General features: G+C 40.5%; 1 protein-coding gene across 1 annotated transcript in view; it reads left to right on the forward strand.

Annotated features, from left to right (window-relative positions):
• LOC108713590 (chemokine-like protein TAFA-4) overlaps positions 1-20,693 on the forward strand; it is a 136,975-nt gene that overhangs the window by 107,094 nt on the left and 9,188 nt on the right. The window contains exon 4 of the mRNA XM_041590896.1: positions 16,106-16,258. Within this exon, the coding sequence (XP_041446830.1) occupies positions 16,106-16,258 (153 nt within the window). The remainder of the gene's footprint in view (positions 1-16,105; positions 16,259-20,693) is intronic.

Consider the following 20,693-nt stretch of genomic DNA (forward strand, 5'->3'; position numbering starts at 1 on the left):
CAAATAGACTTTTTCATAAGGACAGAAATCTCTTCTGCGCCGGAGAGTTTCTAAATGGTGCGTTTAAAGCTGGGAGAGCCGTAATTCCAAGAGACAGTTGCACCAAGTGCCAGAAGCAGATGTAATGTTCACAGTATGTCATAAACCAATAAAAATAATGTTTCGCGATGTTTCAAAGTGTGTGCTCAGCAATAAAAAGCATAGTAGTGATGGATTGGGATAAGTAAATAAACCATTTAAAGGGCAAACAAACAAAAGCAGCGTATATTTTTTTGTAACTTACAGCTAGAACTCATATCACATTTAATAGAAAAACCCAATTTAGTTTCGCCTAGAGAAAAGATAACAATTTATACCATTATTTCACGTCCTTTATGTTTAATGTGCCATTCTGAAGTTTAATTTTCTCCTATATCTTCCAAGTTTGCCCTTATATGTCTTTTATGTGTCTTGCTATTTAATTGCCCTCTTACTCCCAGCTGCCCTTGGTTATTATATACCAACCACATCTGGCAGGCTACATACATCTCCCATTTCTCTTTATTTTCAATTAACTGTGTATCAATATCAACAGGGGCTGTCAAATAATTGAATCCCCTTTTTTATATTTGTAATAACATTTTCTACATTTTTCATCACCAGTTCCCTTTTACTTACAAGAAGAGAGAGAAGAAAAAATGACGGCAAATTTGGGCCGTTTCGCTTTGCCGAAAAATTTGCAAATTTCCCGAAAAATTCACGAAAAGGCAAAAATGTGTTGACGTCAAAAAAATTTTTTTGACGCAGGTGAATTTTCGCCGCGGTTTTGCGAATTTATTCGCCAGCAACGAATCGCAGGAATTCGCTGCAAGTTCACGGCTGGCAAATAAATTCGCCCATCACTATTGGAGACAGTAGATAACACAGAGGGCATGTCCTAGAGCATATTCATATTGTAATTTTAGAATTCTAAGATACCTAAGATGTGTCGGATTTCTGTACACTTCTTTTTATGTATGGAGAGCCCTGTATATTTCTGTATTTAACAAGCAACTTTTTCTTAGGTAACGTTAACACAATAAATATCTGAATGAAAAGCATGAGATTCCTACCTGGGTGATTTAGACAAGCTGTTTGTGTCTTGAGATCTACCTTTTGAGCACCTATTGGATAAAGCCACTGTGGAAGCCCTAAAGTTAGTGCCAGTTCAAGGTTGGAGGTAGCTCCAGATAAACCTCCACCCTTGATTCTCTGCGTGACCTGACATACAGTGCCCGAGCTTCTCCTGTAGGTTCTCCTCTAACCTACACCTAAATGCTTAATTTTCCTACCTGTCACACAATTGCCTCAGGGGCTCCTTGTTGGGAGCTAGTCTACTGTACCTACCTTTCACTTGAGTGATCTCACACACCCTTCAATCCTCTATCTAGTCAGTCTCCTAGAACATGGTCAGTTTTGGTGCTGCCTCTAGATCTTCCAAGGCACAATCCCTGCACTTCCTTATATACCTGCTGGCTTTGCTGTGTTACAAACACAGGAGTTTCAAATTAAAGAAGGTTCAAACTAAAGGAGGTTCAAACTACAGGAGGTTTAAACTAGGTCCAAAGTTTGTTCTAAACCCTCATTTTTTTTTATTCCTGTTTTGATCTGTAACTGGGATAATGAGTGTTAGCAAGATTGAAGGTCTGACTCAGTGCACAGTCTGCCATATATATGCAGATTTGGAACAAGAGATCCAAAATGCTTACCTCTGTGGTGGTTGTGAGCAAGTTGCCACTTTGGAGGCTCGAGTTAGAGCACTAGAGCAACAAATTGCAACACTGCGGTCGATTGACAATCTTGAAAGGAGTCTCTAGCTTACTGAGCAGGATCTAGCGGGGTCAGATAGTTTGGGGGGAACAGAACAGCAGCAGGATGTTGAGGCAGTTAGCTGGGTGACAGTTAGAAAATCAAAGGTGGGCAAAAGGAAAATGGAGGCTGATCGAAGTTTACACAGCTCATCAAATTTGCCAGATTATGTGATGATGATGGGAGTATGAACTCTGGATTGGCAATTCTCTAGTAGTGGTGGGGAGGAGAGCAAAGTCAGACCTAAGCAGATTGTGGTTGTAGGGGACTCAATTATTAGGAAAGTGGATAGGGTAATCTGTCGTCCGGATCGCTACAACCGAACAGTTTGCTGTCTACCTGGTGCCAGGGTTCGGCATGGGGTTGATCGGGTAGACAAACTATTGGGTGGGGCTGGGCGAGACCCAACTGTCTTAGTGCATATCGGTACTAAATGACAAAATAAATGATAGATGGAAGACCTTAAAGAGTGATTTCAGGGATCTAGGCTCTAAGATCAAGGGAAGGTCTTCCAATGTCATTTTTTCTGAAAATTTTCCCTTGCCACGTGTTTTGGAAGACAGGGGGAGCTTAGGGAGCAAAATGAGTGGCTCAAGTTTTGGTGTAGGAAAGAAGGGTTTGGGTTCCTAGAGCACTGGGCTGATTTTTCCTTGGGGTACAACCTATACAGTCGTGATGGTTGCACCTCAATGGAAGGGGGTCCACTGTGCTAGGGGAAAGAATGGCTAAGAGGTTGGAGGAGTGTGAGATAAAGAATTATGGGGAAGCTGGGGTAGACGGGGCAGTGGGATTAGTAAGGGGTCATGGGGAAGGACTGAGGCAAACAGTTTACCAGCTAAGGAGGTCCCTCTGTTACAAGGAAACAGAATAACACTAACTTAACATAAAATTCTCCACTAAGTAATGCAAATTTCAAAAGTAAAAGTAATAACCTCCGCTGTATGCTGCAAATGCACGGAGTTTGTCAGGTAATTAATAAATATACATGTCAGTATATTCCCCTTGTAAGCTCTGTGATTGCTAAATCTCTCTTGCATAGTGCCGAGAGACTGGTGAATTGCTAATTTGGTGCATCTTCATGAACATGCCCTCATCTCAAGGTATGTACCGTATTGTATGTATATGGCTCCCTGGGCACTGATACTGCTCCTCTCTTTTTCTATAGGCTGGAGGTGCAGCTTTCTGTAGCCTGGATTCAGAATATGAATATGAAAGTATTATGTTTTTGTTGGGTGAGAAGTTTGGTCCAGGAAAGACTTTTCTGGAATGCTCATTTGGGTTGGTGGTGGGGGAAGGAAGGCCATATGGACAATCCAAGACTTTTCACACTGGCCTTTGATTTGGTGTGTTTGATGGAAAAGTTGCCAATGGACAGAGGGATGGACTCTGCGGGCTGGAGGGTGTATGGGTGGGTTTGTGGGATTTTTGGTTATTTTTGTTTTATTGTATGATATTTGAATTGTTTATGAATTGATTGAATTGAATTGATTATTGTAAAGTGATCTTTTAAATAAAAAAAATTTCTATTGAAAAAGGGATTCCCATTCTCAGCCTCAAAACTAAAGGCCAGTTAGTCTGAAGGGTTAATACATGATAAGATACTGGACTTCATAGAAAATCATAATACTATGAGTTTGTGCCAGCATGGTTTTATGTGTAATAGATCTTGCCAGACTTACTTCATTTCTTTTTATGAGAATGTAAGTAGAGACTTCAGTTCTGGGATGGCAGTGGATGTGATTTACTTAGACTTTGCTAAAGCATTTGATACAGTGCCACACTAAAGGTTACTGGTTAAATTAAGGAATGTTGGCCTGGAACATAGTATTTGTACCTGGATAGAGAAATGGCTAAAAGATAGACTACAAAGAGTGGTGGTAAATGGCAGGGGTGCTTCGCCAATGAGGCGAGTTGAGGCTGCTCCTGGTACTTTAAGAGCAAATTTCAGGGAGAGGGGGGCAGCAGCAACTGCTGCTGCCTCAAGCGGCAGAGGGGCCAGGAGCGCCCCTGGTAAATGGAATATTTTCTAATTGGACCAGTGTTGTTAGTGGAGTACCTCAGGGCTCTGTACTAGGTCTCTTGCTTTTCAACTTGTTTATTAATGACCTGGAGGTGGGCATTGAAAGTACTGTTTCTATTTTTGCAGATGATACTAAATTGTGCAGAACTATAGGTTCCATGCAGGATGCTGCCACTTTGCACAGTGATTTGTCTAAACTGGAAAACTGGGCAGCAAACTGGAAAATGAGGTTCAATGTTGATAAATGCAGGTTATGCACTTTGGCAAAAATAATATAAATGCAAGTTATACACTAAATGGCAGTGAGTTTCCTTAAATGAGAAGGATCTTGGGATTTTTGTAGATAACGCGTTGTCTAATTCTGGGCAGTGTCATTCTGTGGCTACTAAAGCAAATAAAGTTCTGTCTTGTATAAAAAAGGGCATTAACTCAAGGGATGAAACATAATTCTGCCTCTTTATAGGTCCCTGGTGAGGCCTCATCTGGAGTATGGGGGCAGTTTTGGACTCCAGTCCTTAAGAGGGATATAAATGAGCTGGAGAGAGTGCAGAGACTAAGTGCAACTAAACTGGTTAGAGGGAGGGAAGACTTAAATTATGAGGGGAGACTGACAAGGTTGGGGTTGTTTTCTCTGGAAAAAAGGTGCTTGTGAGGGGACATGATTACACTTTACAAGTACATTAGAGGTCATTATAGACAAATAGCAGGGGACCTTTTTACCCATAAAGTGGATCACCGTACCAGAGGCCTCCCCTTTAGACTAGAAGAAAAGAACTTTCATTTGAAGCAACGTAGGGGGTTCTTCACAGTCAGGACAGTGAGGTTGTGGAATGCACTGCCGGGTGATGTTGTGATGCTGATTCAGTTAATGACTATAAGAGGGACTTGGAGGATTTCTTGGACAGACATAATATCAAAGGCTATTGTGATACTAAATTCTATAGTTAGTATAGATATGGGTATTGTGTAGTTAATTAATTAGCTGTCTCTAGCTTGGCAGCTGAAAACCCTTACTGAAGCACGGAATGGAAGCCCACCCTGCTCTCTTCCATTCACTCCAGGAACCCACTATCCAGCTTTTCCTAAACTGGAATAGAAATAAACAGCAATACTTGCTGCAGCCACACAGATGTTTCCCTGGAGTTTACACTTCACCAGCCTAATGCTGGTAATATATATATATATATATATGCCTCAGACAAGGTAAATGGTATAAACTTTGAAGAATCTGCCTCAGACTTGTGGCATATTAGATGTAAATTTTGCACAAACATTTTACATATAATTCAAAATTTCAAAAGTTTAGCACTGGACTTAATGACCAAAAATATGGATATGGTTCCTGCCGAGTTTGTTCCTTTAAAAGCAGATTATTTTGGAGAGCATTTTCCTTTAGCCGGTGCCCCTGAAAGCCCAGATGTTAAATACTTAGTTAAATGTTGTTTAACAGCCGTTTCCAGCACACTCATCAGAGTCGAGTTTCCTTTCCTTATAATTAATGTTTCTGCTGAAAATCCACTAACACCTTATGCCATTAACCTTTGAAGCTTCAGTTTGCTGGAGCAGGGAGATCCCTCTGGCTAAAGACAAGTATTTCTCCTATTCTTGTGCTTTTACCATTTAGAAGCCTCTGTCATCTTCTATTTCATAATCTCACGTCTCTTCTTTTTTTTCATTTTCTCTGCCTTTTGTTGTCATTGTGTTGTGATTTATCGACCGCTCACGTTTAATTCTTGGTTCCCGGTGAAGCCCAGTAGAGCAGGTCTGATCATAGGTCACTTGCACTACTTATTCCAGGAGACTTCAATCTCCATATGGATGTGACCTCTGACACCGAACAAAGAAGAGAGAGTGTATTACAAGATTTCTCAGAGATACCTCTCTCCTCTCTCGCAGAGCACTGAAGGTCATGTATCTGTTTTATTTCACTCCTTGGGATTCTCATTAAAAGGTTTATTGGATTATCTGATGTTCTGTAACTCATCTCTCTTAATATATGCAACATCCACTTGCTCTACAGTACAGTATCTCACTCCTCATCATCACTTGAAAGGGATTGCATGGCACCCCAACCTCCACAAATATTATATATACACACACATATGTTAACAAGGGAACAAACTTAATGATCAAAAAGAGACAAGTATTAAATTCTTAAATACATGCAATTAAATAAATACATTGATACTCCAGTCTGTCCATAAACGACGTAGCCCTTGGTATTGTGTATACCAAGCTTCCTTTTATCTCAATCCTTAAAATGTAATCAAATCATCCGAATCAACGGCTCAACATTAAAAAAAAAAAAGAATCAGGTTTCTGTTCCATGGGGTATTAATCAGGTTTCAGAACCCTGGATTTGAATGTTTCAAGGATTTTCACCTGTTTTATTTATTAAAGCTTGAGCCTTGTGCTTCACAAACACAGAGAGAGAGAGTGCAAACCAGAAGGCCCTCAATGGCAAGATCTTCAGACCTCCTTCTTCACAAGACTAGAGATAGACTGGGGCACAGAGAGAAAAAGACCCATGAGGTTGTCCCGACCCTCATGAACCCCGCACACACAGGACTGCTGCCTTCCCAGGCTCTGTAGGGCCCAATCTTCTCATTCTATAGGGAGCCAAAGATACGACTTTGGAGAGGCCTGGCAGGAGATGCCAGATGCAGTGGGGTGGGTTATAGTTGGGGTTGGAATTTGCATCAATGGGGGAGTTCATGACTGGGATGGTGATGGTGGGCCCTTGTGGGGAAGACCCAGTGGGCCCTGGATCTCCCAGTCCGACACTGACTGCAAGCTCTGTCACAAGGCTAGGGGGGGTCCTTTTGTCCCCAACCTCCAGACAGAAGGCCTGCAAGGGTAGGGCAATCTCCAGACACTGAAAAGGGTCCAAAAATATAATAAGCTCTTGGCCGGGCAAGGATCAAGGGGTAGGTGCCTGATCCCCTGAACTATATCTTTGTTTCCGATCCATTAGAGGCAAACAAAAGTTATGAAATAAACAAGAGGGATGACAATTCTGCTACTAAATAGCTCAATGTTGGCATTCCCTATATATACAGTAACAGGTTCTGAGATCCTTTCAATAAATATTACTGATTAGAGCACATTGGCGTGTTGGGGATGAATGAATTATAAAAATAATTTCTTTCATATACTGATACCTAGTAGTTGGTGGCTTCATACTCCTCTGGTTTCCCCAATGGAGACAAGTCTGCTTTCCCTGTGGTTACACCCCCAGTTTAAATGACTGTTCCTTACTGGGTCATTGTAGAACCTCTAAAAACCAGTTTGCATTGAAGCCTGGGCTTGTAAGGGGAAAGCATCCAGAAGTGATGATGTTGAACGTCGGTCCATCACAGTACTTCCACCCTATGTGCCAATGGTGTTTCCACAAATCTCCAACAGTTCTGGTTTTGGAAACAATCAGTCACACTCAAAAGAGTGCAGTTTCTGGCACTCTGTGTTAAATTGACATTTGTGCTTGAATTTCTAAGTGCAAATCTGCTGCTCCTAAAAAGTCCACAGAGGAAATCCTGAATTTTTCACCTTCAGGGTTGTGGTCGCTCCAGGGTTCCCCTGCGTCACTTGGAGCATTTGTATTTTAAGACAGACTGGGCCGATGCAATGTTGCCTGGTGAAATTACATGCAAATGCAAGCGCCGTGTTTGGGCACAAGTACTTTTAATGAATGGCATCTATGCACAACTAATGCTTGTTATAGTTGCATGGACCCGTGTAGACTCCATTTTTGGAGCACTGCCTGGTTTTATAATGGTTGACTGCTGGTTCGATGCAGTTATATTTCCTAAGAAAATTCACACACAGGGTCCAATTGGTTTGATCTCTCCCTGTGAACATAGTGCCACGTTTGTTAAGCTGCTCTGTATTCATGAGAGGAGGGCAGGGGGCTAGTAAAGTGCGGGTCAGGTTTTTCTTCACTCGCACTCAGTCTGACCCGCACCTGACCCAACTCGAGCCCGCCCACACCCGAATCCTCCCCTCTATTTATAGCCTACCCTATCGATGATGTCACAAAAGGGGTGGGGCATGGGGAGTGCACGCCTATAAAAACAGAAGCTGGAAGCAGGAAGCCAGCAGTGTAATCAGGTCCTGCAGGTGTCGAGAAGTGCCCGCACATCACTACAGGGGGTACCCTCTATTTATAGGCCCGCCCCACCAATGATGTCACAAAAGGGATGGGGCATGGAGAGTGCACCAGAAGACTGGAGCAGTGTAAGCATGTTCCACGGGTGTCAGGCTGGCCCGCACACCAGTACAGGGGGTACCTCTAGTTTTAGGCCTGCCCCGCTGATGATATTACAAAAGGGGTGGGGCATGGTGAGTGCACGCCTATAAAAACAGAAGCAGGAAGGCGGTAGAGTAAGCAGGTCACTACAGGGGATACCCTCTATTTATAGGCCCGACCCCACAATGTAGCAGGCAGTTTAAGCGGGTCACTCAGGTGTCAGGCCGGTCGGCACATAACTACAGGGGGTAATGAACACAACCCTCATTTTTAAGGGGTGTGCATTTGCATCCTGGGTCTTAATCAATGACCCCATGAGCTAATTAATAGTTTATAGTGTGTGCAGATTGACTGCCATTGTCTCTCCTCCGCCAGCTGGAGACAAAAGCCGCAATAGCAGCTGATGGCTCATAGGTTGGACATTGAAGATAATGAAGCTCTATCACTATTAAAGGTGGCCTTGACTCTATGAAACAGTGAACCATCTTAAAAGCACCGCTACAGAAAAAGAATAGATTTTGGGTCGGTTAGACATTGAGTGATATTACCCAGGATATCTAAAGAATAATAGAATGCAAATGTAATCATACACGGAACACTGGATGGGATCCAACAGACAGCGGCACAAAACTGCTTGTTCAGCAAGAATTGGTGAATAGTAAGATAATTAATAAAACCTTGAGTAATAATACATTATGTGAAAATAATCCCAAATATTAAGCAGCAAGCCCATAAATCATACATAAAACAGCCAGCTCGACGTTTGCCTCAGGCTACTTCTTTACGATGCTGCAGCCAAAGACTGGGGAGAAACAATATGGAATGTAGAAAAAAAGCCGCATTTAGTCCCAGGGCATCGCCGATGACTGAATCACAGGTAACGTGCGACATCTTTTAATCCTTAATGTTTTATTCTCTCACATAACTTTATTCTCTCTTTCACGTCTGGCTTCGTTAGTCTACTCATTTATATTCATTGGGTGGCACAACTCATTTGGGCGCCGGCTGTTCTGCGATACTGATGTTGCCTGGTACTGTAGGTATCTCTTGTGCTGAGGAATACTGGAAACACTGAATTACTGCAGATACATTACATTTTATTTAGAATTTGAATGTATTTTATTAAAGGAGTGGTTCACCTTTAAGTCAACATTTAGTATGTTATAGAATGGCCAGTTCTAAGTAGGGATGCGCCAAATCCAGGATTCGGTTCGGGATTCGGCCTTTTTCAGCGGAATTCGGATTCGGCTGAATCCTTGTGCCTGGCCGAACCGAATCCAAATCCTAATTTGCATATGTAAATTAGGGGTGCTTAGGGAAATCACATGCCTTTTCATTACAAAAGAAGAATTTTTTCCACTTTCTCCTTTCCTGCCCCTAATTCAGTTTCGGTTCAGTATTCAGCCGAATCTTTCACCAACGATTCAGGGATTCGGCCGAATCTCAAATAGTGGATTCGGTGCATCCCTAGTTCTAGGCAACTCTTCAATTGGTCTTCATTATTTGTTTTCTTTTAATAGTTTTTGAATTATTTGCCTTCTTCTTCTGCCTCTTTCCAGCTTTCAAAAGGGGGTCACTGACCCCATCTAAAGACAAATGCTCCGTAAGGCTCAGTGTCGGACTGGGATGCCAGCGGCCCACCAGAAAGCCTTAGACCTTGGGCCCACCAGAAAACCAAAGAACGTGAGCCCACCAGAAAACCTTAGACAGTGGACCTTTCCAAACTATTATTTCTAATCTACTCCCTCAACCTCTTTATTCTCCTAGTCTTTTGTATATACTTATATATATACAATATTCTCCCATTATTAAGCATTTTCCCAATAAAGAAATAGGGAATGACCATGAAATTGGCCAAATGTTTAGAAGTAAAAGGGCCCACTAACATCTGGGCCCACCGGGAGTTTTCCTGGTATCCCGGTGGGCCAGTCCGACACTGGTAAGGCTACAAATGTATTGTTATTGCTACTTTTTATTACTTATCTTTCTATTCAGGCCTCTCCTATTCATATTCCAGTCTCTATTCAAATCAATGCATGGTTGCTAGGGGAATTAGGACCCTAGCAACCAGATGGCTGAAATTGCAAACTTGAGAGCTGCTGAATAAAAAGCTAAAAAACTCAAAACCCAGATATAATAAAATAGGAAAACCAATTGCAAATTGTCTCAGAATATCACTCATCATATTAAAAGTTAATTTAAAGGTGAACAACCCCTTTAAAAAAAATGTACATTTCTATTATTTATTTGCACTGCACTTTTAATGATTTGGAATCTATCTAAGTTATGAATTGATTTATTGGTAATTTGTGAATTGATTCAACTAAAAGCACTGCACTTTATAAATTATTAATTGTCTGAACTTACTAATTATCGGGTTGTAATCAATTATACCCAGCACTTCTGATACATAGGTACTATCAAATACTCTTCACTGAGTTTTGAGATATTTATTAATATATATGCACTAGCACTTTAATACAAAACAATTGCAATATCAAGATCAAGTGGGAGCAGTATTTATCCTAATTAAGAGTGGTAACTTATAGTTATTTTTTTCGATATCATTGTGTAATTTCAGCACTGGTGGAAGAGGGGTTCTTTTCTCTTTTTTCCTTTGTATTAATTCTATCTGAAATAAATTTTCAGACCTCAATTTCACTAAAAGGATAACTAAGTAAGGGTTAATCACGAGTATCTAACTCATTAGAATATATTCCTGAGAATGAGCCAATAAGTCTTTGTGCCTTCCCTACCAATAAGGAACTGGTAGATAAACTTTCCTGAGCACTGACTAATGGGACATTATTCCGCATTCTCATAACTAACAGCCATTGCTTTTTTTTTATTGTGCCAAAGACTGGATACTTCCCTCGTGATTTGGGGCATATTTAAATTGTGAATTTTCTATGTCTTTCTACTCATTTTACCTGTATTAAATAACTGAAACGCCAAATATAAGACGAAAATGAGGGGAAGGCAGAGAAAAATACGGATCTTTCCGGTTATTTCGATCTTCATACCTTAAGTCTACTAAAATATAACTTAAACATTAATTAAACCCAATAGGCTGGTTTTGCTTCCAATAAGGATTAATTATATCTTAGTTGGGATCAAGTACAAGTTACTGTTTTATTATTGCTGAGAAAAAGGAAATCATTTTCATGAGTTTTAATTATTTTGATGAAACAGAGTCAATGTAATTCAGTTCACCTTTAAAGTAACTTTTAGTATTCTAAGCAACTTTTCAATTGGTTTTCATTATTTTTTTTTAATAGTTTTATAGTTATTTGTCTTTTTCTTCTGACTCTTTGCAGCTTTCAAATGGCCGTCGCTGTCCCCTTCTAAAAAACACAAATGCTCTGTAAGGCTACAAATGTATTGTTATTGCTACTTTTTATTGCTGATCCTTCTTTTCAGACTATCTCCTATTCATATCCCAGTCTCAAATTAATGCATGGTTGCTAGGATAATTTGGGCCCTAGTTACCAGATTGCTTGAAATGCAAATTGGAGAGCTGCTGAATAAAAAGCTAAACAACTCAAAAACCTTCAATAATAAAAAATTAAAACAAATTATCTCAGAATATCACTCTCTACATCATACTAAAAGTTATCTCAAAGTTGAACAACGCCTTTAAGGTATGAAGATCCATATTAAAGAAGGATCTATTATCCTGAATTCCCAGGTCCCAATCATTCCGAATAACAGGTATCATTCAGGGGTGTATTTATATTAAGGCAACTGAGGGCCTGTGCCTAGGTTTTGGGGGGTGGCCCTTGGGTGTCTATAAATTTATTTTTTAAATTTTAAAAAAAAAACTGCCCAGCCTCTTCCAGGGTGAAAGAGCTGGGGGGGGGTGAGGGGTATGGGGCCAGGCTGGTGGGCGTCACACTTCCGCGATGTCTGTGCGTGTCAGTCAAGTTGACGTCACACGTGTCACGTAGGGGGCGGGTTTAGGTCCAGTGCTTAGGGCAGCAATCGGACCTAAATACAGTCCTGGTATCATTCCTGTTATATTAGTCGACATTTTCTGGGAAGGCTAATCCCAAAAATATGTTTAAATTAACTAATAAAATCATTATTTTACAAGAGCCAGTGCAGTTGAGATGCAATTTGCCAACTTTAACCCATGTTTTCCCTTAAATTAGCAGCAGCTTGAAGGTGATGTTAGCTCCAGGGTTTCCCTGCATCAATAGGGCATTTTGGAACATGACACGACTATAGGGGAGAGCACGGAATATTTTTAGCAACTTTAACGGATGGTCTCAGTACATGCAACGGTTTGGATTGGCTGCAACTGTGGTTGCGGTGATAAATGAGCAATGCAAAAAAAAAGGGGGCCCAGGCACAAAGTAAAAAGGGCCACAAAGTAAAAAGAAACTGTTTATTGAGATTAAATAAATATTATTTTGTGGCTCTTGCCTTCCACATTAGCCAATGGGATAAAAGCCCTACCTAGGGTTGCCACCTTTTTTTTTGGGACGAAAACGGATAGGGGGCAGGTTGGTGATGTAGGGGGGCTGGCCAGTGACATCGGGGGGTGGGTCGGTGACATCAGAGGGTGGGTGATGTGGGGGAGGGGCCAGTGACATCAGGGGCGGTATTGATGACATGGCGATCGTCATGCCATTCACTTCAATGTCCTGTCCGGATTTCCTAATTTTGAAATCCGGACATGAATTTGTTACCCGGGCAGTCCTTCCTAAAACCGGGGCTGTACAAGTGAAGTCTGAACAGGTGGTAACCCTAGCCCTACCTAACCCTCCTCCATCTTTCAAAGAAGTTGCCTGGGCACTGGTTTGGAAGAGACTGGCAAAATTGGAACCTTTTTTGGGCAATGTATATGGTATTGCTGGGCTAAAAACATCTTAACTGCAGTGTAATTTCAACCTCTCATTGACTCAGCATTTGACAAGGTTTTCCAGGGCCAACAGAGGCTTTTCCCTTAGGGGCCCCACACACACACCCCGGTCCCCCTGTCCCAACTGCAAGGTCCACTCACTTATGTGGTGCTTATGAAGACTGGGGCCCATTGGGGGTTTTTTTCCGTTGTCCTGCTGGCCCAGTCCAGCCCTGCATTGACTACAGTTTTTTGGGCAAATTTTCAAAGTTTTACAAATTGTTCCCTGGCTTTGCAAATTTTTCAGCAAAGCAAAATGGGTTGATTTTACTCATCACTAGCTGATAATATTTTAGGTGAAAAGTGTCCCAAGTCATAAACAATGTCCTCTGGCTTTGTGGATGAGCCTGTAAGAAAACATACAGTTCAACTCATTTTGGACAAACTCTGTAAATATTGGTCTTCAATGTTACATGATCAAAATTGTTATTTTTGTTTTTTTAAAAAAAAACTTTTTTTGAGTTTTTAGTCATCCCGAAAAGTCAAGAGAGACTTGCCGTACGGTAACGGTTAAAACAATTCTGGGGGGAAAAAAAATCAACATATCGGGAAACTGACAATTTGTCCAGCACTTTCTCAAGCGACTTTAAAAGAACAGTTTCACAGAGAAATTCTTTGTTTTTTTTTTGGCATGTTTGCATCAGAATATTCCTTTCTAGTTCCCGTCTAGGAAAAAATCCATCTGCTTTTCAGCGGGGTGCTCACGGCACGACTGGCGCAGGATATCATTAGATGGGTCTTTATATAGTCGGGAGAATACTACAAAGCCATATTGAGCTGTTTATTCTGCAAGGCTCACAGATGATGACTTACTAATAGAGATACTTATTATTGATGATTACCTTTTCCTGTTTACTTTTCGGAATTATCAAGTTTTAACAACTGAACGGGCCAATGTTACATTGGGAAATGTCTTGAGAATTTTTATTCAAATAAATTTGCAAAGGGGATATCCAGTCGGACTGCTGAAAATCAGAGTCGTCTTATTAATTGGAGTCGTCTGTGTATTGTGCAAATTTGGTTTCCAGTTACTTTATTGACTCACTGCTGATTCGCACATTTTATTTTCATACTTTATAACCCAATTTTTCCTTGATTATTGTTTCATACCCCATGTTTTCCCATCCCTGCTCTCCTGCAATTTCCATGGTGAATTACATATTTTTGTATTATCTATTTGGCTATTTGGTCTCTTTATGGACAGTTACAGCATCTGATTTGCAGATCCCATTATTAAAAAGAAAACAAAAAACATAGATACACCAGGGGAGACAGGGCTGGGGGATGGGTTTGTAAGGTAGGGTTTCTACTTGTCTGGTTCTGAACCGACAGTCCAGTTTTCCCTTGTGCTGTCCTGTTTAAACCAATATGATTAAAGGGCTCCAGACACTGTAGAAAATCCACAGGGCCACACGTATAAAGTAGTAAAAAACTTTATTTCAATTTAAATGATAAAGTAAACATCTCCTAATGGCCCTACGCATTTCATGCCCTATAGGCATTTATTGAGTTAGGCACGAAATGCGTAGGGCTTTTTTTTTTACTTTATACTTATGGCAATGTGGATTTCATAGAGTGCCTGGGGCCCTTTAATAGTATTGCTGTTGGTTTTTGCATCCCAACCCCCAAGCTGAGGGTCTGGGGCTGGTGCACCTGGACTACCATTTCAATGTGCTGAGTTTATCAACATTATTTGTTATTTGTGACATCTCTATTGTGATTGAAATTATCCTGTTCAAATCCACCCGTCTGGGTTTTACTTTTCTGAAACCACAAATCCATGCAGCAACCACTAGTCACTAAATCCGCACCCATATACGGAATAACCAAGCCCCTGATTGGACGTGCGATGGAAAAGCCGCTTGTGTCAAAACCATTGTGCATCAACACTATTCGGACGCCCGTTGACTTTAACGCCTGCATCAAAATTGACGCGTGTGTCAATTTTTGAGTTTCTCTAATTTTTCGCAGTTTTGGGAATTTTTGTGAAATTTGCCTATTGCTACCCCTGATGTCAACAAAACATCATCACCCTGCCTATATGACATCATCGCCTTGCCCACGTGAGGTCCCGATTCATTTTTAAACAATTGAAAAGGTGGCAACCCCATTGTGATGGCATGACATAAAGATTATGATTTATGGTGACCCTGATTATGTTGACTCTAGTGTGCAATAGGGATCTGTTTAAGCTGGGCTCCAGCAAGGTATTGCAAGAAATTCTTGATTTTGCTGTACAGTAACTCTAAAGATATATAGCACAAGCAGAAAGAATTAGCCACCAGTGGATCTTAATCAAAAAATGGTTTATAACTCACAGTAACTTGAGTAAGGTACTTCATGAGTACAGTAGTGGTGTCAGCAAAGTTGTAGTAGTTGAGTGAGAATGAGTTACAGAGGTTTATGTACCCTTAACCTGTAGGGGTGAATTGAAAGCCTTTCATGGAAGAAAAGAACTTTTCCTTTGGTGGAGAAGAAGCTGCTCTTTCTAAGCTGGCCTATCTATCTAATCGCTGAGGATAGTGGTATGTCTTCCACTGCCTTTACCTTATTCATAAGATCCCTGCTCTCCATTTTTTCTAATGTGGTTGATCACATTAGGGCTCAAAGCTTGGTTCTAGAGCCTTAGGCTCCAGACTTCCGGCACTTCTGGTATATCCACTAGCTGGAATCCAAAGATGTTGCTTATACAAACTAGGAACAAGAGTTTGCCACAAAACCCCCAGACCAATTTAAAAAACATCCATTCCACAGAACATAGGTTACAGACCCAGAACTTTCTGAGAAGTAGGTGGAGTTTGATTTTAAAAATGGGTAAACTTATTATGACTTATTCAATTGATTATTCAAAATCTCAAGTCATTAACAAGATCAGATAACCATCCGATAAAGATCAATCAGTGACTTGCCCAAATTCAGATGAATTCTATTTTATTCCAAGTCGCGGTGATTCCCAGAACACACACCTTGATTTTTATTTATTATCTAAGTCATTTCAACTCATGTATAAGCATTTTAAATGGTTGCTTTTAATAAAGTCTTGTTGCAAGGCCTGGTATGCTGCATAGATTTCAACATCTAACCAACTGTTTTCTGTTATTGTGCCTAGGCTATCAAGTAAAGCAAGGGACGTGTGAAGTTGTTGCAGTTCATCGATGCTGTAATAAGAACCGAATTGAAGAACGATCACAAACCGTGAAGTGTTCATGCTTCCCGGGGCAGGTTGCTGGCACCACAAGAGCTAAGCCATCTTGCGTGGAGTGTAAGTGTTAATAAATACGTTACCTTTGGGATACAGAATATTCCACCCTGTTAATGAAACACAATGCTTAATAAACCAGAGAAGATTCAGCTGAAGCACCAGAGAAGATATATAATCCTGTAATTAGAGGCAGGTGGTCTTGGTGAGCTGCAAAAGGGGAGGAAGTAGAATAAGTCAACCTTCTGCATTCGGGTTGCTTGCCCTTTAAAATGCAAGCATGGGGGCCTCTCTTCATGAGCAGGACTCCCCCTGGAACTGTTCTCTTGAAGGGAGGTCCCTATTCTTGTAAAGACCCATGCAAGCCTGTCCTTTTGGTTCCATGGATTATGTCTCCAACCCCCCATGTTGGTGACTCACAAGATAACTGGATGCACTTAGATCAACCCAGAGCTCACTGAGCATGTGCAGAGCCTCTGACACCAGAGAAGCACTTAAATAACCCAATGTAGTACCCCTGCCATAAAGGGCTGACCAAGTGCTGGGAAAGGTGGTCAATCCTACTGTAGGCTGGGGGCAGGTCCAGACTGAGAATTAAAATAGGCCCTGGCATTTCAGGTACACAAAGGCCCAATCAGTCCACATAGAGGCCCAAACAGCCCTCTAAATAGTGACTTTCTATGGGACCCTATAGCAGCCCCTCTGGCATTTGCCAGAACCCACAGATTGCCAGTCCAGGCCTGGCTTGGGGTACACAATGGCATAAGGAATAAATACATTCTAGCCTACATTGCTACATTTGCATAGCATTTTGGGAATAAAGGTTTCAGGTATCTGCTGTTTTTTTAGTAATAGATTCAGGGTCATAAAACATAGGTGGCATTAGAATGCATCAAACATCATCACTGTTTTAGGTAAACAATACAAGCCTGTTGAATTCGTATTTAATCTCAATTAGCTGAATACAATCGTATCACAATGTTAACTCAGTTTAAAGTTAAATTTCTTTTCTACTTACTTTATTTCTCTTTCTATGCAATGCATGTGCTACAAAACCACTGACTACTGTACTAGTAACTAGACAAGAAAATCCAAGAAATGTATAACATGCTACAAAATTAATAAAGACAACTTAAAAAAAAAATCAACACTGTATAGCATCATGTAAAATCATGCTTTGTTTTACTATGATTTACTTTACATTCATCAGTTTTTGCCATCCTAGTTATTGTAATTATTGTTCTTCTTATTATAATATTTGATCTCACATTATCACTCTGCCATTGAAACAAAACGTGCCAAAGCATTGACCACTAGGGGGCGAGCTTGCCTCTCATGCCTGTTCCTTTCATGTCCCCGTAAAAGTCAATTTCTTGATTTTTAACACGTGTTTTGGCTTTGCTGAATTTAAAGTAGTTACACGGAAATAATCTTATACCGTACATAATATTCCCCGGCATCAAACTCGGTAACATCATTGCCTACAGTAAATTAATATTTTGTAACGTACGCCTGACTGCACTGTGTTATGTTTGTATTAATGATGCTTCATGTTGCTTCTCAATCTGTTCCATTATAAAACAAGGCAATTCATCTTTTATTTTTTTTTCTTTCCCTTCCTGTATTCGTTTTCTAACCCAATTCTAAATCATTGATGAATAAGGATTCTGGGAATAAATTTTGATGCATTCTTGCATTTAATCATCCGATGTGTTCTTTTCCTTGCTGGCCGATGCGAGTAACATGGAGTATGTTTTAGAGGTTCTTTAACGCTTTGTGGTAGGGCGATTCTCTGAAGCATGGAATTATATTGATTCAGCGAACTAGTAGTGGGATTGGCATAGAACAGTAATGATAATATTCCTGTATGGTACATGCTCATGTAATGTTGAAGCCCTTGGACATACAAGAGGAACCTCTTTTCAGATTCCTGCTCAGAGGCCCCCTTTAAAGGGCATGTAAAGGCAAAAAAATAAAATCCCATTTTTACTTTCTTTAATGAAAAAGAAACCTATCTCCAATATACTTTAATTAAAAAATGTGTACCGTTTTTATAAGAAACCTGACTGTATTCAGTGAAATTCTCCCTTCATTTACTGCTGTGGATAGGAATTGTCAGATGGTCCCTAACTGCTGAGCAGGGAAACAATCATACTTATGAACAGCAGGGGGAGCCCCCGCCTTACTTCCCAGCCATGCAAAACTCAAGCAGCTTTGTTTATGACGATCCCTAAGCAGCCCAGACCTCACTGAGCATGTGCACAGTCTTGGTCTTGCAAAGATGTTTAACAAAATTACAAGATGGTGACCCCCTGTGGCCAATTTTGAAAGCATAAATTATTTGTTTGATTAGGCTTGTGGTGCAGTAGGTTCATGTTTATATTTATATTTAGTATACAGCATTTCTAGCCTTATTCTATTTTAGACTTTACATGCCCTTTAAAGACCCATTTAATGACACCTTAATACAATATTGTCATAGAAGTTTGGACCATGCACCTTCATGTCCATGACCCAGAGCTGCCTAATCTGCCCAAAACTGACAAATGCCCATACCTTTTTCTTTGACCACCCCCTCCAGTTTCAATCGGCCCCTGATAGGAATATTGCTTGCTCCAACTACATACCTGTCAACTCCCTCATTTACCAGGTAATGACCCCCACCATGCTGTCCAGTGAGCATTCAGAGCCCTTCCAATAGGTCATGCCCCCACACCAATACGCCCACCAATATCCAAGGAGACCACAATGGAAAGTTGGCATCTCTGGGACTGATATTGGCCCTGCCTTAGGGCTAGTTTATCACTGACCTTGACTCTAGTACCAGAGTACTGAGGTCCTAAAATTGCATCCAGTTCTATAATCTGTCCTGGCTTAACTCTGCAGAACACAGCACTGTTGGGCACAAGGGAGCCATATACTAAACACCTGCACTTTGGGTCCAGTGTTGCTCTCCCTTGCCTCAATAACGTGCCAGAGGATGTCTACCAAAAGTCTACCAATGTGTAGATCAGCCCGTTAAAGGATAAGAAAAACGTTTTAAATACGGGAATGTAAAATTGATGAGGGTGCTTTTCTGAGAAATTTTGCAATGTACATTCATTATATATTATTTTTTTTTAATTCTAAGATATTAGGGGTACATGTATTGTTCATCTGAATGCATTTTGATACAACTGCACCACCTGCTGGTCATTTTTCAACTATTCTGACCACCAAGTAGTCAAGGACATTGTTAGAAGAAAGAAAGAGGCTGCTCTGATGTTCTTCTGCTTAGGGAAAAAATAGAAACCTTTCTCAACTCTTCCCTAACCAGAAGAACATCAGAGCTGCCTCTTTCTTTCATGTGACAACTACGTGGTGGTTGGAGTGGTCGGAAAATGACCATAAGGTGGCGATGTTGTAACAAAATTAATTCAGATTAGCCGTACATGTATATCTTAATATCTTGAAATTAAAAAGATAAATAATGAATGTACATTGCAAACCTGCTTAGAATAGCACCCTCATCAATTCTACATGCACTTCTTTTAAAGGTTTACTTATCCTTTAAGCTTTTATTAAGCAATCATTTTGTCATGCACGCTACAATACAGAGGCTTGGCTGTATATGTTATAAGGCAATAAATCGAATTTAATGTACGGTGGTGAACATTTGATCTCTTGGTTTGCTCCTTTGGGTTTCAGACCCGGCCAGGGGTTTTATATTGGATTCTTCAGTGCCTATACAATTGATTGGGAAGGAGCTCTTCTCATGCAGTCCAAGCATCCCCCTTTTTTTTTAATATGGTTTCCTTTTTGTGATGTCTCCTGTCAAAAGAAACCATCCCTGGTCTTGTTCCATCACTAGAGCACCTTTGCCTTCTCCCTCTACTAACCAGGTTACAGAGTTGTATATTGTCTGCCTCTCTGTTAACTAACATATGGTACAGGCTATACCACAACATTCTGTAGAAATAGAACTTTAATAACCATTATAATAATAATTATAAGGCAAGGTGTCCTGGTTGCTTAACCAATGTCTCTAACCCTGGCTCTTGGATCCTGTAGAGCAAATGTTTATGCTCTGCATCCACAGTAAGACTGAAGATATTTCTTGGGTGACTCTCATACTTAAAGGAGTTCCAAAGGTTTCCTTTCCTTTCAATAGTCAAGACAATCCACTATGAGAGTACAGCACCTCTTTGGTGATGGATGTTCAATCTAAATGAGCCTTGGGAAAATAAATAGCCTAGAAAACAGTTATAGCTCAATTTTAAACAGCTGTAGAAACACTAGTGGTGGATGCATAAAACACACACTTGCTGCAGTCAAATGCAATATTTACTCTAGTTCCCATCTGTACACTGAAATGTTAGCTAATCACCAATGGTCATAATCCTCCCTCTTTTCAATGTATCTACAGATATAGAAACACAACCTTAGATACTCACATTCAATACATTAATCAGAAGATGTCTTGCTCAGCTTTGGATTTAATTTAACAAGGAGACAACTT

Source organism: Xenopus laevis, chromosome 4L (assembly GCF_017654675.1).
Source record: "Xenopus laevis strain J_2021 chromosome 4L, Xenopus_laevis_v10.1, whole genome shotgun sequence".
In the NCBI taxonomy this organism is placed as follows: domain Eukaryota; kingdom Metazoa; phylum Chordata; class Amphibia; order Anura; family Pipidae; genus Xenopus; species Xenopus laevis.